This window comes from Rhinoderma darwinii, chromosome 1 (assembly GCF_050947455.1).
Source record: "Rhinoderma darwinii isolate aRhiDar2 chromosome 1, aRhiDar2.hap1, whole genome shotgun sequence".
In the NCBI taxonomy this organism is placed as follows: domain Eukaryota; kingdom Metazoa; phylum Chordata; class Amphibia; order Anura; family Rhinodermatidae; genus Rhinoderma; species Rhinoderma darwinii.
Genome location: NC_134687.1, coordinates 90,063,083 through 90,073,909, shown reverse-complemented (window position 1 = coordinate 90,073,909; position 10,827 = coordinate 90,063,083). Strand labels below are relative to the sequence as shown.

The 10,827-nt window shown below is 46.3% G+C and overlaps 1 protein-coding gene across 1 annotated transcript in view; it reads right to left on the bottom strand.

The window, feature by feature from the left end:
• Positions 1–10,827, bottom strand: part of LOC142736331 (EF-hand calcium-binding domain-containing protein 6-like) — a 159,577-nt gene that overhangs the window by 18,459 nt on the left and 130,291 nt on the right. The window contains exons 17-18 of the mRNA XM_075849637.1: positions 10,248–10,420; positions 8,319–8,481 (exon numbers count right to left, since the gene is read on the bottom strand). Coding sequence (XP_075705752.1) covers positions 8,319–8,481; positions 10,248–10,420 — 336 coding nt within the window. The remainder of the gene's footprint in view (positions 1–8,318; positions 8,482–10,247; positions 10,421–10,827) is intronic.

The following is a 10,827-nucleotide window of genomic DNA, read 5'->3' as shown; positions in this document are numbered from 1 at the left end:
ATGCCAGATTTCATAACAAATCTCTGTGTAGTGCCAAAGGGTTTAAGCTCTCTATTCAGTGTTGGTCCAAGATCAAAGTTCATCAATGCAATCTATGACCTATCATAAAACAGCCTTGGAAAGATTTTATCACCGTTTTGGAAGCTGCAGCACTGTTCACACTGACATTAAGGCTTCTATTTTTGCAATGACCATGACTGATATGATGCATTTGTTCTGATTCATTTGATGGATCAGTTATTAACCTTTTTTTTCTCCCTCCCATTGACTTAACAGTCAGGTTGTAGAGTTATACGGCACGAGACCGATGAGGCCAGTGATTGGCTACAGCGTTCATGTCGGTATACAGGCATGTTATTGCTTTACCTCTTTTTAAAACGAAGTTGGTGCAATGATCAGCTGATCACAGCTCGACTTGCTTCTCTAACCCCCAGCCATAAGTTGTTATAGCATCTAGCCGCTCATTTTTACAGCAGTGGCCGCAACAGGGTCAATATTACATTACATGGCGGCCATTCAAATGAATGGCCGTCCATGTAATGCGCGAACAGGTCAGGTTTCCTAGAGTGAGAGCTGCTCCTTCATGGCTTATGAAGGGAGGTCCCAAGCAAGGCACCCTCTCTATGAAGTCTATATGTCCTAATAGGTCATATGGACCTGGGAAGTCTTTGAGTCAAGCCCTTTAACATCCTCATTGAATTCATTCTTATTTTTCTAAAGGCAAGTTTCTGTTTTTGGCATGGAGAATAGCATAATCTGAACATTATTCTACTAAGTAAAACAAGAACACCCAACCAATCCAATCAGTCGATGAAATCCATTAGGACTTATGCTTTCGTTTTGATCCGTTAAAAATGGATCTATTATGTAGAAAAGAAAGTCTTGATGCAGATGTGAACAGCAGAGTTGATGTTCTATCTGCATACTGTGATAGAAGATTTCTTTGTTTCATTTTATTCTCATCATATACTTAAGGGGTTATCTGGGAGTTTTTAATTTTTGCAGGAGGCCAGAGGAGAGTATAAAATAATAAACTAACGAGTACTAATCCCCTGAGTTCCCCCTCCAGCGCTTACACCCTGCTTGCCACCGCTCCGGGAAGCTCCTGCAGTGGTCACATGCCATTTATCGGTCACATGCCGCTGCAGCTAATCGCTGGCCTGAACAGCACGTGATCGCAGCAGGACCTTCCGGGACCGAAACAGGTAGTTAACAAAGCGTCAGTGCTGGAGCAGGGGGTGTTTAAAGGGTGAGTACCCTGACCTCCTGCAAAATTGGAAAAAAGGAGGGTATTGCAGTAGTGTAGCACATTTCATTTTACACTTGTTCACTATGAACACATATTTGAAACCAGTTCTGAATTTTCAGTTAACAATAATAGTTTTTGGGAAATTTGGTGATGTTCTGCCAAAAAGGGGAATCATTATAGTACAATTCTTATGACAAATTAGGTAAAAAGGTACATAGAGCGACAAGCAGCTGATCTATTGTAAATGTACAATGCTACAGAAATATAAGGAGGCAATCATTTTCTATCAATATACTGTAAAACCAGCACACATAAAAACAATATAGCTGTTGATCTTTTATATTTTCAGAAACAATACCTAAGAGCCGTATTTGCCCCATGGCACCCGACGGTGAGTGCCTATGGCAGCAGAGTTTAGGGGCAGCACTATTATGAATACATTTTTTCACAAGTTAATTACATTTTTTTTTCTAAATGCAGCTGATGCCTCCGGGGATAGACAATTGCGTAAAGGGGTCATCCCATCTACAGGATATTGCATAAATGTGTTAAGGATCTGCCAGGCACAGCTTCTATATCCACGCCCATAGGTAATCAGTCTGCACCTGCTTCTATGTCTGGGAGACTGACTCCATCTTCCACCACTCAGGATGGCAGGCTTAGGAGTGGGAGAGCCTATCATAGCCTGGCCAGACGGAGCTAGCTCCCGCCCTCTGTCTATTTATACCTGCCTTTCCTGTTCCTCCTTGCTTGTGATTCTTCTCGTGTGGTTTCCTGGCCCTGCTGCAGCTTCTTGATCTATTTGACCCTGCTTCATATTGACCCTGGCTTACTGACTACTCTCCTCCTCTGCGTTTGGCACCTCGTACACTCCTGGTTTGACTCGGCTTGTTCACTACTCTCCTGCTCTGCGTTTGGTACCTCGTACACTCCTGGTTTGACTCGGCTCGTTCACTACTCTTGTTGCTCTCGGTGTTGCCGTGGGCAACTGCCCTTTTCCCTTGCTTCTGAGTACCCTTGTCTGTTTGTCTGTCGTGCACTTATTGAGCGTAGGGACTGTCGCCCAGTTGTACCCCGTCGCCTAGGGCGGGTAGTTGCAAGTAGGCAGGGATTGAGTGGCGGGTAGATTAGGGCTCACTTGTCTGTTTCCTTACCCCCGTCATTACCTAATCATAAGCCCTATACCTAGTCTACCCTGGTCCCTCACACTACTATGGACCCCCTTGAGACCCTGGCTCAGCAAATCCAGGGTCTCTCCTTACAGGTCCAGGCCCTGGCTCAGAGGGTCAACCAGCCTGATGCTACCATGGTAGTGCCCCTCACCTCACCTCTTGAACCCCACCTCAAGTTGCCTGTCCGGTTCTCAGGGGACCGGAAGACTTTTATCTCCTTTCGGGAGAGTTGTAGGCTCTATTTTCGCCTAAAGCCCCACTCCTCAGGTTCTGAGAGCCAGCAGGTGGGTATAATTATGTCCCGGCTCCAGGAAGGGCCCCAAGAATGGGCCTTCTTCTTGGCTCCTGACGCCCCTGAACTTTCCTCCGTTGATCTTTTCATTTCCGCTCTCGGACTCATTTATGACGAGACTGACAGGACTGCCTTTGCCGAGAGCCAGCTGGTGACCTTACGTCAGGGTAAGAGACATGTTGAGGAGTATTGCTCGGACTTTAGGAAGTGGTGCGTAGCGTCTCGGTGGAATGACCCTGCCTTAAGGTGCCAGTTTAGGTTGGGTCTGTCGAATGCCCTGAAAGACCTGCTAGTTAGCTATCCCTCTTCTGACTCCCTAGACCAGGTTATGGCTTTAGCGGTACGACTTAACCGACGTCTCAGGGAACGACAACGTGAATGTTTTTGTGTTTTCTCCTCTGACTCCCCCATGATGCCTCCCGAGGTTCCGTTGCTTCGTTCTTCCACGGAAGACTCGGAGGTACCAATGCAACTCGGGGCCTCCGTGTCCCCCCAACAACGTAGAGAGTTCCGCAGGAAGAATGGTCTCTGCTTCTATTGTGGGGATGACAAGCATCAAGTGAACACCTGTCCTAGGCGTAAGAATAAGCAGCCGGAAAGCTTCCGCGCCTAAGTGATCATCGGGGAGGTCACTTGGGCGCACAGGTATTTCCCGTAAATATGAAACGTAATAAAATCTTGCTTCCCTTTCAGGTCTCTTTTGGTGGTAGGTCTGCTACCGGCAGTGCCTTCATGGATTCAGGGTCTTCTGCTAATATCATGTCTGTGGAATTTGCTATGTCTCTAGCTATGCCATTGATTGATTTGCCTAAACCTGTCCCGGTAGTGGGTATCGACTCCACTCCTCTTGCTAATGGTTATTTTACACAGCATACCCCTGTTTTTGAACTCCTTGTTGGCTCCATGCATTTGGAGCAGTGCTCTGTACTGTTGATGCAGGGATTATCGTCCGATTTGGTTTTAGGCCTTCCCTGGTTGCAGTTGCATAATCCCACGTTTGACTGGAATACTGGGGATCTTACCAAATGGGGTAATGAATGCTTGACGTCATGTTTTTCTGTTAATTCTATTTCTCCCCCTGAGGAGGTGAACATGCTACCTGAGTTTGTTCAGGACTTCGCTGATGTTTTCTCTAAGGAGGCCTCCGAAGTGTTACCTCCTCATAGAGAATACGATTGCGCTATCGATTTGGTACCAGTAGCTAAGCTCCCCAAGGGTAGGATATTTAATCTCTCTTGTCCCGAACGTGAAGCCATGAGAGAGTATATCCAGGAATGCCTGGCCAAGGGTTACATTCGCCCCTCTACTTCTCCGGTAGGTGCTGGCTTCTTCTTCGTAGGGAAGAAGGATGGTGGTCTTAGGCCATGCATTGACTACCGTAACTTGAATAAGGTCACTGTAAGGAACCAGTATCCCCTTCCTTTGATTCCTGATCTCTTTAATCAGGTTCAGGGGGCCCAATGGTTCTCGAAGTTTGATCTACGGGGGGCGTATAACCTTATCCGCATCAAAGAGGGAGATTAGTGGAAGACTGCGTTTAACACGCCCGAAGGTCATTTCGAATACCTCGTCATGCCCTTTGGGTTGTGTAATGCTCCCGCGGTCTTCCAGAATTTCATAAATGAGATTTTAAGAGATTACCTGGGGGTATTTCTTGTAGTGTACCTTGATGACATACTTGTGTTTTCCAAGGACTGGTCCTTCCACATTGAGCATGTCAGGAAGGTGCTCCAGGTCCTTCGGGAAAACAAACTGTTTGCGAAGACCGAAAAATGCGTGTTTGGGGTGCAGGAGATACCATTTTTGGGTCAAATCCTCACTCCTCATTAATTCCGCATGGACCCCGCCAAGGTCCAGGCTGTGGCGGAATGGGTCCAACCTGCCTCCCTGAAGGCGTTACAGTGCTTCTTGGGGTTCGCTAATTATTACAGGAGATTTATTGCTAATTTCTCGGTCATCGCTAAGCCTCTTACGGATCTCACTCGCAAGGGTGCTGATCTCCTCCGCTGGCCTCCTGAGGCTGTCCAGGCTTTTGAGGTCCTTAAGAAGTGCTTTATCTCGGCCCCGGTGTTGGTACAGCCCAACCAAATTGAGACATTTATCGTGGAGGTTGACACGTGCGAGGTGGGAGTGGTGGCTGTCTTGTCCCAGGATACCAGGTCCCTCACCCATCTCCGTCCCTGTGCCTACTTCTCCAGGAAGTTTTCGCCCACTAAGAGTAACTATGATATTCGCAACCGCGAACTCTTAGCCATTAAATGGGCATTTGAAGAGTGGCGCCACTTCCCGGAGGGGGCTAGGCACCAGGTAACGGTCCTTACTGACCACGAGAATCTGGTTTTCCTAGAATCTGCCCGGAGGCTAAACCCGAGACAAGCTCGATGGGCGTTATTTTTTACCAGATTCAACTTTTTGGTTACCTATAGGGCTGGGTCTAAAAATATTAAGGCTGATGCACTGTCGCGTAGCTTCATGGCCAGCCCTCCTTCAGAGGAAGATCCTGCTTGCATTTTGCCTCCAGGTATAATCATTTCCTCTATTGATTCTGACTTAGTTTCTGAAATTGCTGCTGATCAAGGTTCAGCTCCCGGGAACCTTCCTGAGAACAAGCTGTTTGTTCCCCTGCAATTCCGGCTAAGGGTACTTAGGGAAAATCATGACTCCGCTCTATCTGGTCATCCAGGCATCCTGGGTACCAAGCACCTCATTGCCAGAAACTATTGGTGGCCTGGGTTGCCTATGGACGTTAAGGCCTACGTCGCCGCTTGTGAGGTCTGTGCTAGGTCCAAGGCTCCCAGGTCCTGACCAGCGGGCTTACTACGTTCTTTGCCCATTCCCCAGAGACCTTGGACCCATATCTCCATGGATTTTATCACCGATTTGCCTCCATCTCAAGGCAAGTCGGTGGTGTGGGTTGTAGTAGACTGCTTCAGTAAGATGTGCCACTTTGTGCCCCTCAAAAAACTACCCAATGCTAAGACGTTAGCTACCTTGTTTGTCAAACATATCCTGCGTCTCCATGGGGTCCCTGTCAATATTGTTTCTGACAGAGGTGTACAATTTGTTTCTTTGTTTTGGAGAGCCTTCTGTAAAAAGTTGGAGATTGATCTGTCCTTCTCCTCTGCCTTCCATCCTGAAACTAATGGCCAAACTGAGAGGACTAATCAGTCACTAGAACAATATTTAAGGTGTTTTATCTCTGACTGTCAATATGATTGGGTCTCATTCATTCCCCTCGCCGAATTTTCCCTTAATAACCGGGTCAGTAACTCGTCAGGGGTCTCCCCATTTTTCTGTAATTTTGGGTTTAATCCACGGTTCTGCTCCGTTTCACCTGGTAGTTCCAACAATTCCGAGCTAGATGTCGTTCATCGGGAACTGTGCACAGTCTGGGCCCAGGTTCAGAAGAACCTAGAGGCATCCCAGAGCATACAAAAAACTCAGGCAGATAGAAGACGTTCTGCTAACCCCTTGTTTATGGTCGGGGATCTGGTGTGGCTATCGTCAAAGAACTTGCGCCTTAAAGTCCCGTCCAAGAAGTTTGCTCCCCGGTTTATAGGGCCGTACAAGGTCATTGAAGTCCTTAATCCTGTCTCCTTCCGACTGGAGTTGCCCCCGTCTTTTCGAGTACACGACGTGTTTCATGCCTCCCTCCTTAAACGCTGCTCTCCGTCCTTGGCTCCCTCGAGGAAACCTCCTGTCCCCGTTCTCACACCTGAGGGGGTAGAATTCGAGGTGGCCAAGATTATGGACAGCAAGATGGTCCAAGGCTCCCTCCAGTACCTGGTCCATTGGAGAGGATACGGGCCTGAGGAGAGGACTTGGGTACCCGCCCGGGATGTTCACGCTGGGGTATTGGTCAGGAGGTTCCATCTTCGTTTCCCCAATAAACCAGGTCCATCTAGAAAGGGTCCGGTGGCCCCTCATAAAAGGGGGGGTACTGTTAAGGATCTGCCAGGCACAGCTTCTGTATCCACGCCCATAGGTAATCAGTCTGCACCTGCTTCTATGTCTGTGAGACTGACTCCATCTTCCACCACTCAGGATGGCAGGCTTAGGAGTGGGAGAGCCTATCATAGCCTGGCCAAACGGAGCTAGCTCCCGCCCTCTGTCTATTTATACCTGCCTTTCCTGTTCCTCCTTGCTTGTGATTCTTCTCGTGTGGTTTCCTGGCCCTGCTGCAGCTTCTTGATCTATTTGACCCTGCTTCATATTGACCCTGGCTTACTGACTACTCTCCTGCTCTGCGTTTGGCACCTCGTACACTCCTGGTTTGACTCGGCTTGTTCACTACTCTCCTGCTCTGCGTTTGGTACCTCGTACACTCCTGGTTTGACTCAGTTCGTTCACTACTCTTGTTGCTCTCGGTGTTGCCGTGGGCAACTGCCCTTTTCCCTTGCTTCTGTGTATCCTTGTCTGTTTGTCTGTCGTGCACTTATTGAGCGTAGGGACTGTCGCCCAGTTGTACCCCGTCGCCTAGGGCGGGTCGTTGCAAGTAGGCAGGAATTGAGTGGCGGGTAGATTAGGGCTCACTTGTCTGTTTCCTTACCCCCGTCATTACAAAATGTCTGATAAATGCTGGGACGCACACCTATCTCCTGAATGGGGGTCCCCCAACCCCATCTCTTCTGGTAAGGCAGCTGCTGCATCAGGGTGGAGGGTCAGTGGGCGGGAATTATAGAAACAGCCAAGCTTGTTGTGCTCCGCTATTTCTGTAACTCCCATTTGTTTCTATGGGAGTTATGTAAACAGCACAACACAGCAAGCTTGTCTATTTCCTTCATTCCGGACTACGTCTTTACTGATTCTCAGTGGTCGGCCTCACGAGATGGGATGGGGATGGGGACCTGCATCTATCAGACATTTATGGCATATCCTGTGGATATGCCATAAATTTCGAAGATGGTGATACCCCTTTAGAAAACCATCGGGTGAAAGGATGGATTGTCTAGGAAGAGAACGCTTGTGGGCAGAAATGTATAGATCGTGCACTCTTTGCAGTTATCACCATGTGCATGAGCCGGGACTGCTGGGCACAAGCATTACATGTCACAGCCAATGAACGGCTGTGCAGTTGTGACATGTAATGCTACTGCCCATAGGTCTAGGACTCGTGGGTAGCACATATAATACACTAAGAAGAATTTAATATCTCTGCACAGAAGCTGGCTCTGACCCTAGAGATCCTTTTCCCATGCTGCTGTTACCCACACTGCACCCCTGCTCTTCTCTTATAGGACAGAGGTATGGAGCCATTATTTGTGTTTGTAGTGAGTGTATATGTTTGCGCAAATTTATGACAGTTTGTATGTATTGTGTGTGTGTGTGTGTGTGTGTGTATGCATGTATGTTTGACTGAATGTAGCAAATTAGTGTGTGCATGCGTGCATATAGTGAGTGTAAGCGTGTACATGTATGTAGTGAGTCTGCATATTTGTGCATGCTTGTATGTTATGCCTTTCTTAGAATGGACCACCCGAGCGATCGGATGATCATAGGTTCTGAGAGGGTCCTAGAATTATATTGGACTGGTGAATATAGCACATGTAATTCTATGTATGAGGTAGAAATCCCTCTATATGAGATAGAACTCAGGTGAATTTACCTTCTTGCGCATTCTCGATGTCAGTGTTCCTAGGTCATTATCATGGTTTTCAGAAGGATCTGTCTCTGACTGTAAGCTCTGCATAACAGCCTCCATGTTGGTTTTAGTTTTCAAAGCTTTCCGGCGGGGTACAAAAGGTTGTAAGAATTCAATGTAGGATACCCTGAAGGTGAAATGAAATTCATAAACAGATGGAATACAAATCTCTATGTATACATTTGCACAGTTTTTTTTTTAATTTGTAATTGTTCCTTTGCTTCCTAAATGCAAAATAAAGCAACTTTCTAAATAGTCTTCTCTAACCCTCTCTTCTCTCAGTGCAATGGTAAGAACACATGGCGCAGCAGCCGCTCGCTCCGAAACCACGCCCCCATTCGGTGGCAACTGGCCATACGATTTTAACGTCGATCGTGCAGCCATTCACCATTGTACAGGAGCGTTGTTTCGGCCGCTTGCCGCTCATAACCCTTGTTCCCCAATTCACAATTGTCTACAGTGGCTATACATACAGAATTTGCCATGGGTTTGCTGCCCAATCATGGTAAAATACTACACGTCTGAACATACCCTTAACACATCCAGCTTTGTATATTGCACTTGGCTTTTTAGGAAGTGTCTATTGTCACTCAAGAGAGTAAACTGGCAGTGGCTTTGATAGTGACTTAAGATATTAATCATATTTAGGGTGGCCTACCTTTTCAAATAGGGCTTTTCCTATATTGGTTTAAACAGAGATGTATAAAAAGAAGAAATACATGAAGAAACACAAAAAAGGCAAGCAATTTGCAGATCTCTTATGTGATAGTAAATTAGTAATACGTTTTCATGTACCAAAGTTTTTGATTTGAAGTGGAAACTATCCCCCTACTGCACCACTTCAATTATGCTTCAATAGAAAAGCTTGGTCACGTCCATAACGTTGCTAGATCCATAAAACGTGATGGAAATCACAACAGACTGATACTAAAGGAAATCAAATAAATGATCATAAACATCTTATTGTTTACTAGTGGTATATTTTTAATTGCCACCAAGCCTGCCAATATTATTACCAACTATAGGGTAGCATTACACTTTTGCACATTGCGTTACTCAAGGAGTACAGGATAGGTCAACAGTATTTGATCGGTGGGGGTGCAACACCCGGACTCCACACCGATCAGCTGTTCAGGCTGCCTCCGGGCACCGGATGTCCACGCCGGAAGCAGATGGCTCCTGTTACAGTATAGTGGCTGTGCTGTAGTACTGCAGACGGTCGCTATACAGTGTATGGAGACATCTGCATAACATCCAGTGACGAAGGCAGCCGGAACAGCTGACTAGTGTGGGGTCCGGATATCGGACCCCCACTGATCATATACTGATGACCTATCCGGTGCTCGAACAACCCCTTTAAAGGGGTTTTCCGGAACATATTTACCTGAACATCTAAAATTAATGCAGTTTGTAATATACTTGCGTTTGCATTATTGTTTCTAACATCCTATTCCAAAACCGGTCACGTGATGCGTTTCCAACACATGAGCTATTACTTCACTTTTCCGGCCGGCTCAATGGATGAATACGTCATTCCTGACGTCACTATACACTGAGGTAAGAGGTTGACCGGACCTCCTTCTCAGCAGTCTCTGAGTATGCGTGGTTGCTACGCAAACCGTGTTCACTACGCATGCCCAATCCTCTGCCATCACAGCGCCTGAGCCGAATTTAGGCAATGAGCCTTACAGGAAATTGAAGACAAGAGGAAGTATCAAAAGTAAACAAAGCGCAAATCGTGCGCAGCGCGCGTGCAGTAATTAAATTGAATTAAAAAAAAAAAAGCTGGGCAGTGTTCTTACACCATCCCTATCAGGAATCTCAAATTAAAATATTAAAACTTTTGTATCGGAAAACTCCTTTAAGCAACATTCTGTATTTGAGAAAACTCACCGACCATCACCATTCGATTCAAACTTCTTTGCTAACATTTCTCGTTCATAGTCATTCAAATGTATGCAAAGTTCGGATAACAGATCTTTAAATTCCTCTTTGCTGACAAAGCCTGTGTGATAAGGATCAAGATCTTCAAATTCTCTGCGGAGGTCATCCCACAAATACTCCACCTAAAATATATATAAAATAAACATGCACCTTATCATAATAGTGATAGTGTTAGAGTTATGGATAAAATATTTCATTTTTTTTTTTAATCAGTTCAATTTTATTCAACAAACTTCACATTTTTACAGGTCATTGTACTTTCTCATACAGTGTATAAGCAAATTTCCACAGACCCAATTATTTATATCCAACCAAACATTCCCTTCCCCCCAACTCCCCCTTGTATCCCCCCAGCCGGTCTTCTCGATACCACTTTTCCAATCCTATCTCCTTCTCTTCCCCTTTTCCATTCCCCATCTTACGCCTGCTCTCCGTATGTACCCCACCGTCAGTAGCCCTATACCTGAACGTGTGACCGTAGTGTCATTAGCTCCACAGAAGCATACCCAGATTGATCAATCCACCTAGC